The sequence below is a fragment of the Primulina tabacum genome, chromosome 9 (genome assembly GCF_025594145.1).
Source record: "Primulina tabacum isolate GXHZ01 chromosome 9, ASM2559414v2, whole genome shotgun sequence".
NCBI classification, from domain to species: domain Eukaryota; kingdom Viridiplantae; phylum Streptophyta; class Magnoliopsida; order Lamiales; family Gesneriaceae; genus Primulina; species Primulina tabacum.
In genome coordinates this window covers 29,068,995-29,093,251 of record NC_134558.1, presented here as the reverse complement: position 1 = coordinate 29,093,251, position 24,257 = coordinate 29,068,995, and the positions used below count along the sequence as shown (strand labels likewise).

The 24,257-nt window shown below is 35.3% G+C and overlaps 2 protein-coding genes across 5 annotated transcripts; one reads left to right on the top strand and one right to left on the bottom strand.

Moving 5' to 3' along the window:
• Positions 1-1,010: 1,010 nt before the first annotated feature.
• LOC142555122 (putative LRR receptor-like serine/threonine-protein kinase At1g06840) lies at positions 1,011-13,484 on the top strand. 4 transcript variants are annotated; one of them, XM_075665805.1, is made up of 21 exons: positions 1,011-1,256; positions 1,635-1,787; positions 3,089-3,242; positions 3,764-3,835; positions 3,933-4,004; positions 4,254-4,397; positions 4,553-4,624; positions 4,702-4,773; positions 5,152-5,226; positions 5,441-5,509; positions 8,944-9,012; positions 9,108-9,179; positions 9,378-9,464; positions 9,631-9,699; positions 9,818-10,311; positions 10,672-10,818; positions 11,409-11,692; positions 11,919-11,970; positions 12,167-12,417; positions 12,579-12,713; positions 12,896-13,484. In XM_075665805.1, the coding sequence occupies exons 1-21, from the start codon at positions 1,115-1,117 to the stop codon at positions 13,241-13,243; spliced, it is 3,033 nt and encodes a 1,010-aa protein (XP_075521920.1). In that variant the 5' UTR covers positions 1,011-1,114; the 3' UTR covers positions 13,244-13,484. The 4 variants fall into 4 exon arrangements, with proteins under 4 accessions (XP_075521920.1, XP_075521921.1, XP_075521922.1 ...); XM_075665806.1 differs by having other exon boundaries at positions 1,012-1,388; XM_075665807.1 differs by lacking the exon at positions 1,011-1,256 and adding an exon at positions 1,424-1,477.
• Positions 13,485-21,599: 8,115 nt separating this feature from the next.
• On the bottom strand, positions 21,600-23,836 carry LOC142555121 (large ribosomal subunit protein uL16-like). The gene is made up of 4 exons (XM_075665804.1): positions 23,698-23,836; positions 22,235-22,736; positions 21,993-22,074; positions 21,600-21,876 (listed from the first exon to the last, which is right to left on the bottom strand). The coding sequence occupies exons 1-4, from the start codon at positions 23,705-23,707 to the stop codon at positions 21,802-21,804; spliced, it is 669 nt and encodes a 222-aa protein (XP_075521919.1). The 5' UTR covers positions 23,708-23,836; the 3' UTR covers positions 21,600-21,801.
• Positions 23,837-24,257: the final 421 nt, after the last annotated feature.

Genomic DNA, 24,257 nt, shown 5'->3' with positions numbered 1-24,257 from the left:
TAAAATTTGTACTGTTAATATTTTGAAGCTGTAGTCGTTGTATCTTGGGAAACAGATTGTCAACAACCATGAGCACCGGAGCAATGCAATAATGTTTTAAGAAAAAAGAGTAAAACTCTTGCCTCAACTATTTTCTCGTAGCCATTTGGTTCACTTATTTATATCTCGTGATTTCCCAAAATAAAATAAAAGAATACCTACCAACAATATATATATATATACACACACACATATACACACGCACACACACATAATTTTTTTGATTCAATCTTTCCACTCGATAAAATTCTAACTCAATTAATTTTTCATTAACCCTAATTGGTAATCGAAAAATAATTTTCTTCGTTGCGTAGCTCGTTCGAATTATTTTATTGATTCTAAATGAGTACAAAAGTCATTTTTCTAACATTACTCAGTAGTGTGCACCGAAATTTAGCCGTTGCGGGTTTCATCATCATAACAAAAAGTTCATAATTTTATAAAAAAAATTAACTCACATTCTTAATATTAAATCGAGAATATAACACAACTAAATTTATATGTAAATTATAAGGGACGTGAGTACAAAAAAACTTGTATTTAAATACAATAATAAAGAGTTTTCATCTTTTGCATTTTCTTAAGAAAAGATTAAAAAAAATTCTAAAAAAAATTCCTTTTTAAGTTTTAATTTTTATTTTTATCATACGGATCTCCGACCCGACCCATAAAAATATTATTTTTCAATATAAGTATTGATCAGATTATGTTGTCTCACGGATATGTGTGAGACTGTATCATATGAGATATACTGTATGCATCATATTTTTTAAACTTGATATATATCTTTTTTGAAGAAGTAATTTCTTTTTGATTTGATATCTTGTCAAAAGATTTCATAAATTTTTTTATTTGAACAGATTTTTTACATAAAAAAAATATTATTTTTTATGAGTTAGAGTGGATATTTATGTAAAATTTAACCGTGATCATAAAAAAGCTTATCTTTAATGTGATTCCATCAATAATGATTGTCACATAATGCAAGAAAGTGTAAACGAAGAGTTGTTCAACAACTCCTCCTCCCAGAAAGTCAATAAATCCTATCGAATCTCATCAATCAATAAACTAATGGATGTGCCAACCATGTGTTCTAGTTTTCAATTCAACTCCATATTTTTTGCTGTTGAAATATTATCGAATGAAAAAGATGGTTGCTGCTCTATTCACCCTTTTCACCAATATTTCTGTAGCCGACCAAGTCAACCCCCGGTTTCGTGCGTTTACTTATTCTATCTTTCCATTTTCATGAAACCATTTATGATATGCTACAGATAAAACCTGCAGCCAACCCCTTCAACTGTAATTTTTTTAATCAAGAATTGGATTTTATTTGTGGAGTTGTGTAGGTATGTGTCCGTATTTTCTGCATTTGATTGACAATTCTTTTTGTACTTTCTTGTTTGTTTTGCACTGGACCAAATTTGTTTGATTGGAAGTAATGTAGTCTTTTGTTTCTTGTCTTATTGGTTTACTTTATTTGGATTTGTTTCAAATTGGTTTCTAGTCTCAATTGACAAATTTGTATTTTAGTTCCTGGCCGTGGGAAGGTTTTTGAGCTGTTAAGTTTGATGTCTGTCTAAATGTTATCTTAGGTTGGCTCAAAAGGTGTGAAATGATCGACAATCTTGGAAAAAAGTGTGTTCGTGGGATGCCCAAAGCTTGTAAAAATCAGGTGATCGTGCTTTTTTGCTGCTGGACTTTGTTGGTAATTGGTGCAGATAGTCAAAAAACTCATCCAACTGAAGGTAATTGTTTGATCCGGTATCTCATTTATTAACTGCGTTGATTTTTTTGAAGTTGTGATTTGTCATCGTTCAGATTCATTAAGTCTTTTTCTTCCTTGCCTTTTCTTTACTTTAGTCCATTTGGATGTCCCTGTATAAGATTTTTTGAATTAGTTTTTGGTTTACATTGGCCCATGGGGATGTACCTGTATAAGATTTTCTAATGGATTTTTTATTAATCTTAAATGCATTGTGCTTTAGCTAGCGTTTCCAAAAAATTTCTATTTCTTGAGTCAGCTGGTTTAAACTGAATTAGAAATTGGAGGGGGAAATCGATATGTAGATTATAAATGTCAGCATTTCATTACTTAAAAAGTTCTAGTCTCAACCTGAGAAGGTATCCTTTTTCAGGCTATTGCTCTTGTGATTTGAATTAGTCCAGATGCACTTCCCGAAATTTCCTGCTTCATGTACCTTTCAGTTAGTAAATCTTTTGAACACTCGGGAATTTGAAGTGATAGCTGGTTTGTTGTTTCCATTATCATTATATTCTAGCTTAGAAATGTTAATGTAGACTCGTTTTAAATGTGGCATGTGTTCTTGAAACTGGCTGAAAACAAGTCAATGTTCTTGAAATCAGCGCATGACTGCTATCCTGTGTGTTGTGTTAGATCAGACTAATTAGCTTAGGAGAGAACATTTGTAAACATTAGCTTTTTTCTTAGTTTTAGCTTTTAAAAAAGGATTGTGGAACTCTATGGAATGTTTTGACAAACAAAAGTTTTTCAAGATAGGATTTTTTGCATGCTGACCTATAAAGGTTAACAAGTTCAATACAGTGTTACTGTATCAGTGCAAAAATGGCCTCATGATGCACAAGAGGATCTTATGTGTATAGAAATTTGTTTTAGAGATGGTGTTTAATTTGAATAGATATTGATACTCTGGCTAAAACACAATGAGGACATCCAAGTCGACGAGTAGAGAATCTGTTTGTCTTGAAGTATTGGTCACAGATTTATTTTTCTTGTCTTAAATATCGGTTGCACATTTGATTTTTATATATTCTTATGTTCTTTGAATTTTTTATCCATGAGTTTGTTTTGATATAGACCTATGCTGCATGTTTAAATAAATTTGAACCACGTCTAACCGTCCTGGTAGTGTCCTTTTTTATATATCAGTTTTGAATTTATTTGCCTAAGGGATCTTATACTGATTTTATTCAATTTAGCTAGTACAAATACAATGAAAAGGAAATACAAAATGCTCTATTGCTTGAATTAATTTGAAATCATAACAACTTTCAATCTTTCGTGCAGTCAATGCATTATTATCCATCAAGAAAAGTCTGAACAATCACCCCAAAGAACTTCGCAGCTGGAATAGGGGGGATCCTTGTGCATCAAATTGGACGGGGATTATCTGCTATAACGATACAGCACTGGGTGATGGTTATTTTCATGTCAGAGAATTGTAAGAATTCAGCTCTGGGTGATTTTTTCTTCCTTGTATCATAAAATTACATACTCAGATTTTCTGCCATTATCTTTATTCTTGCCTTCCTTTCATTTTATGTTCCACTACATTATCGGAAGTATGCTCCCATACATGACTTGTGATATTTATATCACTTACTTTGATTGGTTTAAGTTGGACCAATTTGTCGAGATGGCAAAATTGAGATTTGCGTGTCTGCTATGTTTTTTTTACGCAGAAATGGCGTATCCGTTTTTATGAAATGAACATGAAGGATAAACACGTGCTGTAAAAGATATTTGATGGAGAGAGAAAACCATACCTATGAATTTTTATGAGCTATTCATCTTCTGTAATAGATGTTTTTGTATAGGATTCTTCTATACCCTGTTACGAGGTGTCGAATTTTGTGGACATCTTGGATGCTTCAACCAATATGTTGACTGTGTGTTAAATACATTTTTGCCTGGTTCTTGCAGTCCGGACGATGCCTTATCTATTTTAACTTTTCCAACCAGGTCATTTTTTAATATGAATCTTTCAGGAAGTTTAGCACCAGAAGTTGGCCTTCTATCTTATCTGAAAGTACTGTAAGTATCATACTTCATATTCTACTTTTTTTTTGTTTGACTCATATTCCACTTTATTATTTGATATTTAATAACTTAGCTTATAATTTTTTTATAGGGATATCATGTGGAATAACATCGGGGGAACTATCCCGAAGGAGATAGGAAACCTCACATCATTAGAGCTATTGTGAGTTGAAGGATCACTTTGTTCAATTTTCTTTCTTTCATTTTTACTCTTGTGTAACTTTTTTGTGTGCGATTTTATATAGAAGACCAAAACCCTAAATAACTTGGAAATATATTCGTGCTGGTTTTTTTTTAACCAAGTGTGAAATTGGAATTTCTAAATTTACCATTTCTAAGAAGAACCATTTTCTCTCTAAAAGGTGTGGTTGATTTTGCATTCCTTACCATGAATTTCTTTCTCTGGTTGCAGGCTTCTGAATGGCAATCAATTAACAGGTTCACTGCCTGATGAGCTTGGTAATCTTTCCAATTTGAACAGGATACAAATCGACCAGAACCAAATATCTGGACCAATACCCAAGTCATTCTCTAATTTGATCAACGGAAAACATTTGTATGTGGACTTCTTAATTACTAGATTAAATAAGCCTAATTCAGCTCACAAGTAATTTTTTTCTTTCTATGATTTTGTCTAATCCAGATATTTAGATTGATTGGTTGTTTGCCTAATCCTGCATTCACCTGATTTCTTCTTTGTATTGTGAGCAGTCACATGAATAATAATTCACTCAGTGGGCAAATACCCCGAGAGCTGTCCCAAATTCCGTTTCTTGTTCATTTGTGAGTCAGGGATCCTTTAGTTCTTATTTCCATTTCATGTTTAACATCTGATGGTTAGTAACTTGGTGTTTTTCCAGGTTGCTTGATAACAACAATTTATCTGGACCCCTTCCACCAGAACTGTCTGAAATGTCAAACTTACTGATACTGTATGCTATCATTGCCTTGTTATCGTTTTGCAAATTGAATATGTGGTCATACATTACTTATGACCTGCTTCCAGGATGTATTTCCCAGCAAAACTTAACTTATTCCTGCCCTTTTTTCTCAAATTACTTTCAGAGCTTCTTTATGAATGTGTTGCTTTTGTCCTACATACATGTTTGATCCTGGTATTAGGCCTTTTAGTGCATGTCTGAATTTAAAAAAATAACTCTGTTACGTGTTTCATTTACATTAGATAATAATTATAATATATTTTTATTAATTTGGCTGAAGTAAAAAAAGGCTGAGCATGTTTGGCTGGAAATTTGATGCACATACAACCAAGATGTTTCTTTTTCTAATTTCACATTTCCGTTTTCCAGTCAACTTGATAACAACAATTTGGAGGGGACAACAATCCCTCCCTCATATGGCAACATGTCTCGCCTTTTAAAACTGTAAGTCTATAATTGCACGTCTTATGATATTTTTGTGATATATAGCATAAATCTGTTTTCGGGGTTTGTGTCCCATCTTCTGTTAGAGTACATTTAGGGATCTTTTCTTGGCTTTACACTAACTTGGTCTTCCAAGCTCTGAAGTTTCACAAGAAAAATTATTCAGTATTTTTCCAGTACTGTTGGTTTTAATATGTTCTATTGGTGACATCAGGAGTCTAAGGAACTGTAGTTTGAAGGGGCCAATTCCTAATTGGAGCAACATGGCTGATATTGCTTACATGTAAGTATATGTATATTCTGTTGGATCAAGTGGATGTTTGGACATTTGATTTTCTTTGTTATTGACCTTTTGTCCACCAGGGGACGTGTGTATTTGGGATACAACATATATATATATATATGTTTTGACATTTTGACAGTCTTGTGTTATTGACATGTATGTGTGTGTGTGTGAAACGTCTGCCCTTTTTATTGCTTTAAAAGTACTAGAAATTTTTTTTTTAAAACACTCAATTTTCGGCCATGTACATTTACCACATGAAAATATTTTTATAATATATTTTATCCTTTTAATAAAAACATCATCCATCTAACATTTTTAAAAATCAAGTGCAATAATCATAAAAATGAAATCGTCAACTGCTTTACCAAGCCTAAAAATCAATAAGTTTGAAAAGTATAGCCCATACTAAACCTCTCAAAAATCTCTCAAAAGCATAAATAAATAGTCTTAAAATCTTTAACATAAATCATGATTCATAAATCGTAAATGCGGAAAAAGTAGAAGCGCTGGTCCTCGGGTTGTGTGCGCCTTCAGCCCAATCAAATCATCCGTCAAGGCCTCCCTCAACCTCACTTGCATCCATCACACCTAGTGAGTCTAAAGACTCAACACACCATCATCTTTATAGCAAGTAATACGTAATACAGTCAACATATAATAGTTAAAAATACTTGTACTTAAAATATCGTTTTCATGAAGATGCATAAACTTCAAACATGAACATTTTCGTAAACCTTTTATGATGCATGAACTTTAAATAGAAACATTTTCATAATGATGCATCAACCTTAAGCATAAACATTTTCATGACATTCATCACATAAACCTTAATCTTTTCCTTTCTTTTTCCTCAACATGACATAACATAAAACCTTTTTCATGATCATAAACATTTTTCCTTTTTCCTTTTTCCTTTTCCTTTTCCTTTTCCTTTGTTGAATTCAGATCGTTAATTGTGACTTTCCTTAAACCTCAAAAGTCGATGGATCTATCTACATGAAACCGCAGTATTGGGCGGCGGGGGATATCAGCAACACTCTCACCGGTCAACTGAGCCCTGGCCTATCCTCTTTCGAACAGAATACGATCGTCGGGGCTATCTCTGGGGCCTTTTCCCATAAATGGGCTCCCTCCGGGGCTTTTTCCCTTCACGATATTCCATTCTTACCTTTACCACATACCGTTACCTCATATTCGTAATAATGGAAATACGATCATCGGGCTCCCACTGGGACCGTCACCCTCACGATATCTCCATCATTATCGAATTAGTCACAATTACTTCACTTCCTTCAACGTTTACATTCTCATCACTTTATAAAATCATGTGTAACATAACATTTTTGTTTTTGAAACCAACCATGCAACATGTCTTTTAAATGTCAATCTTAAATCGTAAAAATTCATGGACATTTAAAAATCGTAATATAATCATGAACATTTCATAAACATTTAAGAACAATCATAATATCAATAAAACAGCATTTAGGGCACTGCCATGACGTTTACTAATTTTTTAGGTGTAAAAAGACCGTTTTACCCCTGGACGTAGAATTCCTCGAATTTGACTTTTTCTTGAACTCATTGACTCTCACATGTCCCAAATAATTATTTAAGCGTAAATTAATTTTCCCATAATTTTATTTAGCTTAAATATTAAGCTTTTTCATTTATCTTTAATTTCTTGTTTTGACGGTGTTTTAATCCCGAAAAATCCCAAACTTTAATATAAAATTCCTAAATTCAAAATTTAGTCTTTTTATATTATTTTAGCCCTTATGAACCACGACCCGACCCCCGTGAGCCGTTTTTCAATTTTTATTAGTTAGAAACCCTCCTATGACACCTAAACTTCGACCCCGAGCCAACTTCCGATTTTCACGAGTCACCCCTGAGCTAAGTTGATCCAAACCCTGACCATCACCCTAGAGTACCCTACTGGATCATACGTGCACTTAGAAACCATTCCTAAACCAAAATCGAAGCCCTTCACTTTCCCCCTAAGCTGGCCGAGAACTCCTATGTGGACAAGGACTCATGCTTAGGTGTCTAGGACTCTAGCCCATGACTTGGCTCTCTAACCAGCCTCTCCAGCACTCGCCTAGGACCCTTAGGACGCACCCTGACCGAACCCTTGAACCCCAGGCCGAGCCCCACGTCTCCTGTGCAAGCGCTGAAACCTGCGTGCGATAGGAAGGGCTCTCGGGTAGGAGTCTTGCTTGGCAAGGACTCCTCCCAGCCCACATGACTCGAGTCCTAGCATGGCTAGGACTCCTCCCTGACCCCTCACAGACCCTGGCTAAGCCCTGACTCAAGCCAAGACCAAGCCAACCCCTCCCTCGTGAAACCCGATGACCCCTAACCTTGACAGCAGAAATCGGTCTTCTCGCATGGTGCTTCTTTCCTTCAATTGTGAGGTGGATTAGGCGTGTGTGTGACTCATGAACAGGTGTAAACCACTCTTGATCTTACCTTATGTCATGGCAGCCTCTTAATCAAACAATAAAATCATGAATTTGCATCAAAATCTCATGTTTCCCCATGTGTGCATGCATTATTTCGAAAATACTGAAAAATTAATCCATGTTCTTCATGTATACAATAATTAAAATAATAATATGATATGATGGATGAGAAAAGGAGATGTATGGCGTGCCTTTGCGTTTAATACGCCCGAAATAACGTTGACGACGAAGAACGGAGTGAAACCTTTGGCTTGTTTTCCTTGGACCCTTCGAACTTCTCTTCCAAAAAGCCAAGACTATAGTGCCGTGTGTGTTGTGAGTTGGGAGAGAGTTTTTCAGAATTTAAAAGGGAGTGGCCGAGAGTTCTTTGTTGCAAAGTGAAGGGTTTTGGTGATTTAGCACTTTAAATACCAATTAAATACCAACAAGGCTTTTAGGCCTATTAAGCCTCTAAATTAAGCCCATTAGTTTTAATTAGGATTTAATAACATATTATCAAGGTTTTTGTTTAAATAAATTTGTGAATTTATTAGCTAGGTTGCCAAAAAGTTCGTATTTTAGTTGAAAAACCAACACCGATAAAATTTACGTCCCGGCGTATAAAATTACCTCAAAACCCCTTATTTTCAAAAATAATAAAAAGTATCACCCATATTTTAAATAATTAAAAACAATTATTTAATAAAAACATTTTCTATTTTTCAGCACTCGGTCTCCGTTCCTCGATCGCAACTCGAACAACTTTTAAAAATACAATATAATGCAACCATGTAGAAGAATATATTTTAAACATGCAAATATGCACAACATAATTAATTTTATGCAATTAAAACATTTAATTAAAATACAAGATACTTTAATAATTGCATGCATGTGGTTCGCGTGGACCTTTAAATTTTCGGGGCGTTACAGTGTGTATATCGTTTTGTATCGCTTACTCTTACCTGTTAACATTTTCAATTTCAGAGATTTGAGCCAGAACCAGCTTGACGGATCTATACCAACTGATGAACTTTCTCTGAACATCACTACAATGTGGGCAATCATTTAGAATGTTTAGTTTTTTATTACTCTGGCATGTGTTTTGTCGAGAATCACTTTGGCAAACATTCAGTAACTCTATTTTGCAGGGATCTTTCAAACAACAATCTAAATGGAACGATTCCTGACACTTTTACAAGGCTTCCCCATTTACAGAAATTGTAAGCTTTAAACTTCCTCCCATTTTTTCGGTTATTATTTCGGTTTTTGTTATGTAATGGTGCTGAGAAGTAGTTCTCTTGCTTGCTAATTCATGATTTAGTAGCTCACCAATTGTTCCTGGTTTAGCTTACATGAATATTTCTTTCAAAGATGTGAGATGTATTATGTAAATCTAATTCTGCGCATTCCCTTTGCAGGTCCCTAGCAAACAATTTGTTAAGTGGTTCTGTTTCATCCGTCCTTTGGCAAAATAGGAAGTTAAATGCATCTGAGGGACTTGTTCTGTAAGTCTGATTAAGGAAAAAAGTTTCTGCTTATTATAGAGCATATGATCAAGCTGACCTTGATTATAAATTAAAATTAGACTCTAATAAATGTTGTCTAATAAGAATGGAATTTAAGTATGCCCAATTATTTTGATATGCATGTGTGTACTTTTTGATATTGCAGAGATTTTGAGTACAATATGTTTTCAGATATAACGGGCAGTCTTTCCATCCAACCCAATGCCACCATCAGGTTTGCCATTTGATAATTTTCTTAACATTGGCAATAGCTTCCCTTTCTGATTTAGATATTTTCGTGGTTATTTATGATTCTCTCTCTCGTTCTTTGAATATCTACCTAAACAATTCAGGCTTAGAGGGAATCCGGTATGCTCAACTGGTAACTTGACTCGGTTCTGTGGGTCTCATGAGGGAGAATTCAGTTATAGGTTAAACTTTACAAGGGTCCATGGTTGTGATCCTAAATGCCGACCTCCTTATCAGTCCATCCTGGCAACTTCTGTTGCACGTTGCTTCTGTGCTGCACCTCTGTATATTGGATATCGCTTGAAGAGTCCTGGGTTCTCATATTTTCTTCCTTATGAAGATCAGTTCAAAGAGTACCTAAGTTCTGGACTCAAATTGGAGAAGTATCAGCTTGACATTGATTCCGCTGCGTGGCAAAAGGGACCACGTCTGAGAATGCACCTGAGGGTATTCCCAAAGTACAACAATGATACAAAAATTTCATTATTTAACAGTAGTGAAGTTTTTTGGATTCATGAGATGTTCAGTGTATGGGGAATTCACGAAACCCAAGTTTTTGGACCTTACGAGTTTCTCAATTTCACATATCCTTCCGATGGTATGTCTTCTTTTATCATAACACACATTTCACCAGACATTTACATCTATAGAAAGCAGTCGATGAAGTCATAATGTTTAAATTTCCAGAATTATGTTTGGCTCATCTATCTCCTACATTGTGATGTCAAAATGTCATTTTATGTTATTACTTTATGGCTAGGACTTTAATGTACTTTGCCTATAAGGCTGCAATAATAATTTTAGAATTTAATTCCAAAAATTAGGTACTCTAGTTTTTAGGTAAACTGAAGGCTTTCTCCCCTCTAACACGCTCTGATCTTTAAAAATTTAATTGCAAGAGCCCTCGTTCTTATTTCACGCTTGGAATATTCTTTCAATTCTTAGCTTCTATTTACAGGGTCACGTCCTGGTATAAGCAAGGGAGCTTTGGCAGGGATTTTACTTGGTACAATAGCTGGATCAGTTGCTCTAACTGCATTTGTGTCGATTCTCATAATGAAGCGGCACATCCAAAAGCGGTACAAGTCTTCAAAGAGACGCCATTGTGAGTGTCCAGTGTTCTTTTATTTTTTCTTTGCGAGTAGATCCTTTTTTTTTGCATTGGTGTTACATCTGATGTCGGGAATAAAATTTCACCCCTTTTTAGGCACCAGCCCATGTTGACACATGTGGACATAACCATGAGTGTGTGTGCCTTAGTTGATTGAATCCTTAGGAACTTTATTATATTTTTGGTATTTGGATCATTACCCATTTATCAATTAGAAACCCACGAGTGATAGCAAAGAGAAAAATGTGTTTTCAAAGTACAGAATAACCAACTCTCTCCTTTTTATTCACGTGTAAAATCTCACCCTATCTCACCTTCTCTCACCTTCTTAGATTCTCCTAGTTTGAACTTTTAATATAGTAGTATTTGTACTGTTTGGACCATTTTGTATCTCACTGTCTTGGCCCAACCAGCTAGAACCCCCTAAGCCAAAGTCTGTAATAGATTACTATTCTTGAATTAGCATTTCTGTGAGATATGTGTCATTAGGCATTTACGTCGAATTCAATATCTTTTTTTGAAGCAGTGGATTAGAATTGGACGATTTTACGTTATTTGAGATGTATCGTTACGTGATACTGCAGCATCTAGGATCAACCTCAGAATTGATGGTGTGAAAGATTTTTCATATGATGAAATGGCTCTGGCAACAAATAATTTTGACTGCACGAGCGTGGTTGGGCAAGGCGGCTACGGAAAAGTTTATAGAGGTACTCTGAATGATGGAACAGTTGTAGCTATAAAGCGTGCACTGGAGGGATCACTGCAAGGTGAAAAGGAGTTTCTCACAGAAATCGAACTCTTGTCTCGATTGCATCATAGGAACCTGGTTTCATTGATTGGATACTGTGATGAAGACGATGAGCAGGTAGCCTTCTTGTCCATGTGTGCAAACTTACATTTAGCCTGTCAATAAAAAAGTAATGGGTCATGCGGAGCATAATTGCTATCTAAAGTGTAGCAGTACAGTGAATTGAAAATATGCATTTGTGATTCTTTGATGATTTTTTTTTATTAACAAGTTACGTTGAATTATTACGTTTCTTCCCAAAAAAGTTGGATGCCCTTGTTTATTATGCATTTTCATGGCGCAGATGTTGATTTATGAATTCATGTCAAATGGCACCTTGAGAGATCATCTATCCGGTAATATTCAGAAGCGTTACACTCAAATGAGTTTCTCAAATTTTATTTGTATTTCTGTGTAATATTTTCCTAGTAATACAAGTGTGATACTACCTGCCAATGCAATTTGGGTGACAAATCTTATTGTTTGAGGTGTTGATACAACCATTTAGTTTTGGGTCCTTGGGCAATCATTTATTCTTTCATTACAATACAGGTAAGTCTAAAGGGCCTCTGCGTTTTGCAATGAGGGTGAAAACTGCATTGGGTGCAGCCAAAGGTGTACTTTACCTTCATACAGAAGCCCATCCTCCAATATTTCATCGGGATATCAAAGCAAGCAACATATTGTTGGACTCTAAGTTTAATTCCAAAGTTGCTGATTTTGGGTTATCACGTCTAGCTCCAGTGCCAGAGCTTGAAGGGGATGTACCTTCTCATGTATCTACTGTTGTCAAGGGCACCCCGGTGAGAATGATTAAAATATTAGCTCACTATGTAATAGTTTTGCTGTTTTTTAAGGCCAGGCTTATTTCCTAGACCCAAATATCTGGCTTCGTTTTGTGAAACTGAGTTAAGTTTCATTGTTAGTCTATCACTGAAAAATTGCTGACATCTTATTTTTGCAGGGATACCTTGATCCAGAGTACTTCCTTACGCATAAGCTTACAGACAAAAGTGATGTTTATAGTCTTGGAGTCGTATTTATGGAGCTACTAACTGGAATGCACCCTATTTCTCATGGCAAAAACATTGTTCGTGAGGTAACACACTATTACATAGATAGTGAAAGTAACCGCCTCCTAGTCTCTGAATAATGATCTTTTATGCATTTTCCCAACCCCCTCCCCCTCCAAAAAATTAAATTTTGAAGGGGGAAAAAGCAATGACAAGGAGAATCAGAAGGAAAAATCACTTTTTTTGCTGCATTTGTATTTATGTATAGGTCAACGTCGCATATCATTCTGGTACGATATTCTCTGTTATTGATGAGCGCATGGGATCTTATCCTTCTGAATGTGTCGAGAAGTTAATAAATCTAGCTCTTAAATGTTGCCAAGAGGTGAGAAATAACCGGCCCTGTATGAAAGAAGTGGTAAGCGAACTCGAAAGCATATGGCTTATGATGCCCGAGTCTGACCCCAAGACAACAGAATCTGTAGTCACTGATGATTCTGTAACTACTGTGACTCCATCATCTTCATCGTCCACGTTGCGAAACCAATGCGTTTCGCAGGACATCTCTGGTAGTGATCTTGTCAGTAATGTCATTCCCACGATTGCACCGAGGTGACGGTCTTGTTTTCCCTTTCTTGAATTTTGACTTGGTTGTGAACTGTATATAATGTATTCTATTGTAGATCATGGATAGTTTTTTTTGTTTTCTGTAGTTTAACCACAAATACAGAAATGCCATTGCTTTACACATTGAGAGGTCTTTATGTAGCATATGTAACCTCAAATTATTCCGTCTGTAGTTTTTATTTTCAGCTCTCAATACAATTGTTGTCTGAATGGACTGCTTTTTTCCTTGATCACGGGATCCTTCCTCAACTAGCCTCTATAATTTTTATTGATTTTTTTTCCCATTGTACTATTATACATGTGGGGATGGAGTTCGAAGTCTCGAGTCCCTCTCAGAAAAGCGACCGAAAAGAAATTCCGTTGTACCCCACGATAAATTTAGTCCATCAGAGTACAACAATTTCTACTAGCATATTGGAACCAGGCTATGGAGTAAAATCTGTTAGCACTGGGTTGACGCTAGATGGTAACTGTGACACCCTAAACTTAATTTAGATGCACGTAGCATTTTAGTTATGACATATGCCGAACAAATAATCAATATTTTAAAGGTGATGTATAAATTAAGAACACTTGAATAATTGAGATGTGTATTTAAAAATTTCGGAAGCATTTCCCCGGACTTGATGCAAACACCAATATTCACTCTAATATGAAATATTAAAGCTGCAGGTGGTAATTTTCATAAAAGCAGTAGATTATTCTCTTGTATCCAAACATCTACATATCCAAAGGTAGTGCTATTAGAAATTTACACACGACTGTAATCATACGCAAAAGAGCTTTTTTTCCATGAAGACTCCATCATTCCTATACTAGGAAATTATATTTCAAAACAATATTCATGAGCACATTTGTAAAGACTAATATCATGTCACTTTTATTCCTTTCCTATCACAACAACTTGGCATATGATCTTCCATCGCTTCATCAAACCTGTTTCGTACTGACCTTTTTTATGTGCACCACATGAAACTAACTGAATGAGTTTTATAAAACTCAGCAAACGAAACTCATGTACTAACAAAATGCATCTACAATAGCAATAGTAAATGACAACCTTCTCTTAAAATTATTTAAACCATCAAGACGTGAAAGAACATGATATCAACTATGATATTGATAGGATCAGTTGAAGTATTTAGAAAGGGTGTTGAATAAACACTTTCTAAAATTTATTTGTTCAAAAATAATTCAATCGGGTTAGAAACTGAACTTGATATTCTCGATTGTCAATGTCACTTGGTTAACAAAACATGTGCAAAGAAGCCAAACTGACATATTAGAACAATTTATATAATGATTTAACTATGTAAACTGAATGGTAAAAGAAAATAAAATGTACGCAAGTTTTTTTCCGGATGTTCGGAGACTTAGATCTTGTGTTGGGCTTCTCGTCTCTGCTAGAATGTGCAGCTTATGTCCCATCTCTCAATTCTTCACTTTGAGTTGGAGGGTGATGAGATCAGAATCCAGTAGAGACGAGCAGCCCAACACTAGATCTAAGTCTCCAGACATCCAGAAGATGCACATTCCAGTAGAGACGAGCAACCCAACCCCTGTTTCGATGCATCTGTGTAGACAACAAAATCCCTTTCTTGGAGTGCCAATATTTGAGCTATGGTCAGTTTATCTTTCAACATTTGAAAACCCTGATTAAAAGAATTAGTCCAACCAAACTTTACATATTTCCTCGTCAAGCTCGTGAGTTACAAGGCAATATTTGAAAAGTCAGCAATAAATCGACGATAATACCCTACCAATCCAAGGAAACTCAAGACTTCTGATACTGTAGTACGGATAGACCATTGTTTGGTTGCCTCTTTTTTATTCGGGTCCACTGCTATTTCGTTCTTTGAGATTATATGGCCTAAGAACATTACTTGCTCTAAACAGAATTCACACTTCTTCATCTTTGCATATAACTATTTTTCTCTCAACTTATGCAATACTGCAATTATGTGTTATCGATGTGCCTCTCTTGTCTCAGAGTAGATTAGAATATCATCAATAAACACTATGACAAACTTATCCTAGCAAGGCTTGAAAATTCAATTCATTATATCCATAAACGCTGCTGAAACGTTAGTTAAACTGAATGACATTACCAGAAATTCATAGTGCTCATACCTGGTCCAGAAAACAGTCATTGGAACATCGGCCTATTTGATTTTAAAATGATGATATTCTGAGAGTAGATCTATTTTTGAAAAGATTACAGCCTGCAATTGTTCAAATAATTCATGTATTCGAGGCAAATTATATTTATTTTTAATAGTGACCTTGTTTAACTTTTGGTAATCAATGCATAGTCTCAAAGATCCCTCATTTTTCTTTAGAAACAATATAGGTGCACCCAAATGAAAGAAACTTGGTTGAATAAAACCATTTTCTCACAAATCTTGTAGTTCTTTTAATTCTTTCATCTCCGTTGGGGACATTCTATACAGTGCCTTGGATATGAGAGCTGTATCGAGAACAATATCAATTACAAATTCAATTTCTCGATCAGGTGGGAGTCTCGGTGTACTCTTGTAACACATCAATGTCTACAAGTTTCATTTCAAATTCCCTGCTCACTGCTCATATCAACAACAGTAGCAAGGAATACCTAACATCTTTGTTGTAACATTTTGTTGTAACATTTCATGTTCGCAATCTTCATTTTGATGTTAACAAAACTTGTTATTTTGTTTCTAATTATTTATCTAAGTGAGCAGGAAGCTGGAACTGATCAGTTAAACGAACCAAAACTGAAGCTATCGAGATGCAAACTGAAAACATCAACTGATCGACCAAATTGAATCAGCTCAACTGATATCTAAAAGAACGGTTCAACTGATTGTCCAGCTGATAGGTGATTTAGCAGAAGACCTTCAGAAGCCCGACCAGCTGATGAAAAGTTTAACTGATGAAGAACCCAGCTGACCAGTTCAACTGAAAGAGTGAAATCAGTTCAACTGACGAGTCAACTGATTTCACCAGCCCAACTGAAGATCAGTTCAGATGACCAGTTAGAAACATCAGTTAGAAATCAATCAGTTTCAAATCAAGATAAGCTTATCTTAGTGGACTCCAGCTACGCATAAAGATACAAATACATGTACAATCAAAGATACAATAATGGACGTTGCAGCAAAGGTTAAAGCCGAGAGATTCTTGAAGGCATGTCAGAAAAGTCAAGACACATATACCAAGAAACGCATTCAAAGCTACAACGATCACATGTGATGAGTCTTGAAGTACGGTCTCAATGCCTCTATATATATAGACCAAGACCATCATCAAGAACAGAGAGTGAATGAGAATATGAAGAGAGAGCACATACTAGAGTGTGTGAAGATAAAAATAAAGGGCACGCATATTGCATATCTGCTTACAAGAAGCAATCAGCCCAGAGGGAACACTTCATCGTGTTATCAGCTTAGTTTAGAAGCATATTTCTCTCAGTGTGTGAGAACACTTTCGGGTAGTTTTCAGAGATCAGTTCTCATACACACACAACCCACCACTCAAATACAGTCTTGCACAAAGACAATAAAATTGTATATGTAGTCTTTCTCACATAGACGTTAAAGAAGTGTTGACTTGAAGGTGCTGCCTTCAGTCTAGTCTAGTCTAGGCAGTAGTGTAAGTCCTAAGCTGGGTGGGTTTGTACAAAGAGTTGTATAAATCAAAGTCTTCTAGTGAATCCTACCCGAGGGGTTAGAAGGGGTGACGTAGGAGCAGTTGAAGTCTCCGAACATCCATAAACATATCTTGTGTATTTTTCTGATTAACTGTTGTTTTCAAACTGTTTGGATCAGTTAGAGTATTCGTCAGTTCAATTGTCATCATAACTGAACTGATGAATGCAAAAACTAATATACCATTTTTCAGTTATTCAATTACACATGATATACAAAATATATCAGTGTTTCTTAACGAATGACTATTTCGAGTGTTTTCTACTTGGTTTTAACTCCAAACTCGATCTAATTCATCGGTGTATAAATTCTTAGAACAAGAGCTATTGCAGCTCTTGGAGAATATTTTGTTTGAAGCACCTCAAAGTGCTCTGCAAATTATCCTTCACATTTTATGTGCCTCCAATGAACACACAAAAGCAAATGCAAAATACATACATGAGATGGTAATGGGAATTGGCTCGCTCCTTTCTGTGAGAATTGCACCATTTTTTCTTTTGCAGTCAATAATGACATGATACTTAGTTAACCAATATATTCCCAAAATCACATCAAATGTAACCATTGGGATCACAATTAGATCGGAATATAAGTTCAAATCATATACTTGCACTGTACAAGCTCTAATCAATCGTGTTGGATAGATTTTTTCCTCCGGAGGCAACATAATAGTGTCCTGGAGAGGGTGGTACTCATATGCAATGACCAATGCCCTCATAAAATTTTCAGACATAAAGGAATGAATAGCTCATGTACCAATCAATGTAGTAGCTACTTTTCCTGAAATATTATCTATGACAATCAAAGAGTTGGGGTCACTCTCTTCCTTTGTCAGGTCAAAGATGCAGCCTTGTACTTTTCCCAATACTCTTGGAAAATCCTTGGCCAAATGCCCTGTTTCCTTGCACTTGAAACACCTGTTTGTTTCCTTCATTCATGCTCCTGAGTGCGGCTTGCTACAATTGGGACATAATATTTTTCTGCCCCAGTTGCTATTGTAGTGCTTTGGCATGTTGTTCTCCCTCTTTACTGCCCTTATATCCACCCCTTGATCTGTGCCCTGAACTTTGCCCTTTTGAGTGAATTTTTGTCTTCTATGTTGTATTTCTTGTTCTATTTCCTTTTCATCTTGCTCGGTCATCAATGCTTGTGCTATCTCTTTATATCCCTTGGCCTTAGACATATGAACATCTCTCTTGATTTATGCTCCTAGTCCTATTATAAAGTGTTCCCCGTCATTTTGTGCAATGTAAGAAACAAACTGACATTCTTCTCAAACATTAGAATATATCCATTCATTGTCATCCCACCTTGCTTTAGTTTGAGGAATTCCTTCACTTTTCTAGTTTTGACATCTCTTGTAAAGTATTTGTCGTAAAACATCATCTTGAATTCTTCTCATTTTAGCATTTGAACATTTATGGTCACCTTCATGGACTCTCACCATGTCCTAGCTATTTTATTCAATAAGAAGACTGCACAACTAACCCGGTCGGCATCATCGATGTGTAAATCTTCAAAGATGGTCTCAAAGGATTTTATCCATTCAAGCTCCAAGGATTTTATCCATTCAAGTTCCCCACCTTGTGCTTGAGCCTCTCGTTTTGCCTATGATTGCATTTGTAGGAGCTGTTATATCTGTTCACTATGGGTCCTAGCCTGTTGTTGCAGTAGGTTGCTAAATTAACCCACTACTCTAGACGAACTGCCCTCTCCCTCGTTTACATTCATCTTAGGAGGCATGTTCTTACAAGAGATTCTTTTAAAAACATGTTTAAAACATATATATACGTATCAACATATGAGGTCACCATTGTTTTATGTCATGAATAAAATGCAGGAACATACATACTGAATTTGTCGAAAGCTGATGGTGTCTTATGCTCTTTACTAGTCGATAAGAACGTTTGCTATGATACCACTAAGTGTGACACTCTAGACTTAATTTAGATACATGTAGCATTTTAATTATAATATATGCGGAACATAAAACTATATTTTAAAGGTGACATATAAATTAAGAACATATATGAATAACTGAGATGTATATTTAAAATTTTTTGCAGCATAATCAGGACTTACTCCTCTGTCACAAGCAAGTGCAAACACCAATACTCACTCACATATGAAGTATTAAAGCCGCATAAGGTAATTTCCATAAAATTGTCATTACTTACTTATATTCACACATCTACAAATCCAAAAGAAGTGAGTTCACACACACACACATATATATATATATATATATATATATATATGACACTATTAGAAACTTACAAATAACTGTAATCATACATAAAAGAGCCCTTTCTCCACGGAGACTCCATCATTCCCATACTATGAAATTATAGTCACATGTAAATGTGTAATAGTGTCATATATATGTGTGTGTGAAGTCACATGAGAACATTTATAAAGACTATATTAGGTTAAGCGTGCATGAATGAGAGTAGTACTGAGATGGATGACCTCCTGGGAGTTTTAATGCGTCAAGCTTCTGACGTTGTGCCACTTGCTCTGGTTGGCTAAGTGGGTCGACCTATTAGCACCCAAGTAGGTGTACTCTGTGCTTCCACAAGTATAAAGAAATAAAGTTATGTCTTTGCTAACAACAATAGCTTTTGGCCTAGTGGTAAGCGCTTGATCCTAAAATTTGATATCAGAGCGAGATCATAGGTTCAAGTCTCCCAAGTAGGTGCACTCTGCGTTACCACAAGTATAAGGAAATAAAATTGTGCATTGGCTAACAGTTATAGCTTTTGGCTTAGTGGTAAGCGCTTGATCCTAATAAACTAATATCATGTCACTTCCATTCATTTCCTCTCACAACGGCTTGGCATATGATCCTCCATCGCTTCAACAAACCGGTTTCTTACTAACCTTTCTTACCTGAACCACGTGAAAATAACTGAATGAGTTTTGGAAAAAATTAGCAAATGAAACTTATGTACTAGCAAAATAAATATACAATAGAAATAGAAAATGTAACCTTCTTTTAAAATTATTTAACGATGAAGACATGAAATAACATAATATCAAATATGACATTGATGGTTTATTTAGATTTTTTATATCGTGTTATGACACTCATATACATATTTTCATATTCTTGTATATTTATTTGGCCAACCGTTTACAGGTTGTGGCATTGAAAATACCATCATGTTTTGAATCGTGTGTTGTGTGTTTCCTATCATTCAAGTATTCACCAACATATTTCATGCGTTGTGCATTTCTTTTCATTTAAATACTTACCACCCCAATAACATATAATCACTTATAACATCATGCTCATTGAAGCATTTTATCAAATACATGGTTTGTATTTCATTAACTTGCATAACTCTTTAACATAAAATCCATATTTTCTTTCATATTAAAAAATTGATACATATCATTGCAACAAAAACGTAGCCACGGTTTAGAACCATTGCTAATTAGCGACGGTTTACACATAATCCGTCGCTAATTTTTTAAGTAAAATAAAAAAAATTACTTTTATAATTTAATAAATCTAACAAAAAAAACTTACTATTTTCCTAAGCAAATAAAATTCATAATCTCAACTAACACTTAGAAATTTATCAAGAATTGAATCGAAAAAACTTATCCTAAATCGAAACTAAAATCGTACAAGAGAGGAAAATGTATTGTAGATGTGGAAGATGTGGAGGAATGTGGACCGAAAATACGAGTATTTATAGATAATTTGCGACAGTTTTTGGTAAAACCGTCACTAGTGGCGACAATTTATTTATAGATAATTTGCGACAGTTTTTGGTAAAACCGTCACTAGTGGCGACAATTATATATTAAGTTAAGCGAAAACTGTATTAGCGATAGTTTTTTCTAAACCGTCGTTAATTTAAAAATTACGACGATTTAATAAAACTGATCCATGCTCTATCTCAACAGTATCAAAGAGCTTGTTCAGAAAGGGTTCTGAGAAATGGAAGCTGCATCCGAAAAACTTGCAGAACTCTTTCTAGCATTCTGAACATTTCAACATGGCATCATCTTTGATGGCAACATAGATGCAAAGTCGATCAGCGTTAATTTTTCCGCACTTACGTTTATGAGTTATGTTTACGACTTATGCTAAATGATTTGAGTTAATTTTAAGATTTTATGACTTATAATGATTTTGAGAGGTTTTTGAGATGATGCTATAGTTAATTTTAAGATTTTATGACTTATTATGATTTTGAGATGTTTTTGAAAGGATGTTAGAGTTAATTTATTTTTGAAAATGTTAAAATTATGTTTGATTGATGATTTACGATTTTGGGTCTCGAATTACTTTCTTTTGGCTTTTTAAATAATAGTCGGTTGATTTATTTTAAATGGTGTAAAAATATTTTTAAATGTGTTTATATATAAATATGGATTCGACTGAATGGATAGATAGAATATGAAAAAAAAAATTCTAGTATATTTGAAAAAAAAAAACGAATAGTGAACGTTTCAACAACAATGACATGATTGTGGAGTAATTGATGTAATTTTTATTTGACTTTGATCGTAACTCATCTACAAATACACATGGTATTTGTACTTATTTGGTTGAGTCATATATTTTATTTATTAAAAAGAACGCGACACCACTACTGTTGTTAAAATGACTCAATAATAAACATTGTCCAAAGAACCGGAAAAAAATGAATCTATAAATTTGAAGATTTTCATTCGATTAGCGAGGTCAAAGAACAAACTACAGAAAACACAATGTCTCAAATTCAAACATAGTTCAACAATGAAAATACTGGATACACATCATAGCAAAACATCCCAAAATGGGAATATCCAAAGAGACTGATCATATCCAAAACCGCTCGATGCAACCCTATTGATTTCTTTACTTCTAGGCTGCTGGACCCTCCGACAAAAACGCTCTTCCTGGTTGACGTTTGGCCAATGGTCCATGACATCCCAGGAACTGAAATTTAAATCAGTCAGTACTAGTTCCTCGCGCCAATGAAAATGCATAGCACACTAATACATCGAGTATGAGTAGCAAATATATTGCAAACTGTACTTAAGCAATCGACAAACCTTAGCATTGACACCGTCGGATGCAATCCTGTTCTCAGATTTCCATTTCACGTAATCAGTACGGTTGAATTTAGTAAAACCCCTGAAATACAGATGGAGAAAACACGTGATATATTTGTGTAAAATGTTTGAAGGAAACCAACGGTAAAATCAAGTAAAAATCACATTTCATAGTCTGCAAGCGTCTTTAGAAATCCCATCAAAACAAATATATCAAAGAAAATATTAGCAAACTGGCATACCACTTTCTGCTGACAATGATCTTTTGACGACCAGGGAATTTGAACTTCGCACGACGCAGAGCCTCCTGAGCATGGGGGCTGTTACCATCTTTGCAACGGACAGAAAGAAGAACCTGGCCAATGGCGACACGGGCACAAACGCCCTGAGGCTTGCCAAAAGCACCTCTCATTCCAGTTTGGAGCCTATCAGCCCCGGCACATGACAACATCTTGTTAATACGCAAGACATGGAAGGGATGTACCCTGACCCTCAAATGGAAAGCATCCTTTCCTGCAAACTTGGTCATGTACTTGTTGCATGCAATACGAGCAGCTTCAAGCGCCTCGCTGGATACGTTCTCCTTCTCCCAACTGACCAAATGAACACAGAATGGAAATTCATCCACTCCTTTCTTCTTCATTCCCACGTCATAGATCCTTATCTTGGGATCTGGCACACCGCGGCAGTACCGAGACTTAGGGTATGGCTTATTCTTGATTTGGCGATAACACCTTGCAGGTCCTACGGTGAAGATTCAGCTTGTTATAACAACACTATTTATTCAATGTTGTAAAACTACACATGCATTTGGTCCCAAGGTGGTTATATTTTAAGCCTTGTTAACATACTACATATGAAAATATAGGTACTCCCTAAAATAGAAACATCAAATTTGACTCCTTAAAGATCAAATTTGACATCTTGAAGGTTAAAGAAACTGGAAATTTTAGATGGATGACCTCCACAGAAGTTCCAACTTGAATTTCGTTAAAAACTTGTAACAGATATAAAAAAGACTATTATATCCATAAAGTCACCCACTTAGGAAGACACTTCTTCCCACTTGGCAATCAAAATATGTTCCCCATAGACCGAGCTCCGTGGAATAATCAATTGCAGCAATCAGAAATCAACAAAACTAGAATTGATCCAAATCATAAATAAATAAACTAATACTAACTTCATCAACAAAAAAAGAACAAGTATCCCACTAAATCATCACAACCTAAACTACCCAAGCAATTTCTTTGTAGGTAAACACAAATAAGTTATTCAAATTAACCAACATAACGTTCAGAACACTTGAATGAAATACCGATTAACTAAAAACAACAAAAACATCACACGTAGTCCAAGTGAACACCTTTATAAAAACTAAATCAATCTCACCTCAATCAATTGAACAACTTATGCAGAAGGAAGCTGACCACAGATCAAAGCTCTTACAGTAAACAAGCGTATAAACCTCTACAAAATAGAAACTTGTATACGCCCAATTCACGAATAAACTACAATCCGATCGTAAATATAAAAACTGGAAAAAAAATCATACATAAAAGCAAACAAAATATTCTCAAAGATCACCAGCAATTGAGATGGGACTGCTCCATCATAGCTCAAATTCATAACTCGATATGAAAAAGCAATATCAATCATTTATTAAATCGACAAATTATGGATCAATTTCGAAGAGAAAACTTACTTCTCCCCATTGTTGGTCTACGGCCAGCAGCCTGAAATGAACATAGAAACCCTAGATGATTTGGTAGCTCTTATATATAGCCTATTCTTTTTTTGCGCGTGGGCTTACGTATGGGCTTCCATCACAGACAAGAAGTTAGACCAAAAATTGGACTAAGTCCACATTAATAACGTAGGCCTCGTTGTGATCCAGTTTCTCGGGCTTCGGAGGATTTTAGGATTAAAAAAAAAAAAGAAGAAAAGAGGTAATTTTCAAATTTTATTTATACTATAAATTTTTTTATTACATATGCATAAACGTACGTACGGCGTAAGAATAACCGATACCACTGAGTTATTTGACCTCGTGGTTAACCATGTAACGAGTGGAGAGAGGATAGTACTTGGAGAGGCTAAAAGGAAGGGACAACGAGACATGGAGACGCAATTTTTGAACAATGAGATGCAACTTGTCATTATGGAAAAGAAATTAAGGTTCAAGAACCGACAAGAAGTTAGAGAACAAAGACCGTATGAGTTATATAAACAAACCAATAGACTTAGTAATAGAGCAATAAGAGG

Excerpts from the sequence above, each read along its gene's own strand:
- LOC142555122 (XM_075665805.1), top strand. The coding sequence starts at position 1,115 with ATGTGCCAACCATGTGTTCTAGTTTTCAATTCAACTCCATATTTTTTG. Across the intron at positions 5,227-5,440 it reads ATGTCTCGCCTTTTAAAACT|GAGTCTAAGGAACTGTAGTT; the intron begins GTAAGTCTATAA and ends TGGTGACATCAG. Across the intron at positions 10,312-10,671 it reads TTTCACATATCCTTCCGATG|GGTCACGTCCTGGTATAAGC; the intron begins GTATGTCTTCTT and ends TTCTATTTACAG.
- LOC142555121 (XM_075665804.1), bottom strand. Across the intron at positions 22,075-22,234 it reads ATCATTGTCAGCAGAAAGTG|GGGTTTTACTAAATTCAACC; the intron begins GTATGCCAGTTT and ends TCTGTATTTCAG. Across the intron at positions 21,877-21,992 it reads CCGACGGTGTCAATGCTAAG|TTCCTGGGATGTCATGGACC; the intron begins GTTTGTCGATTG and ends TTTAAATTTCAG.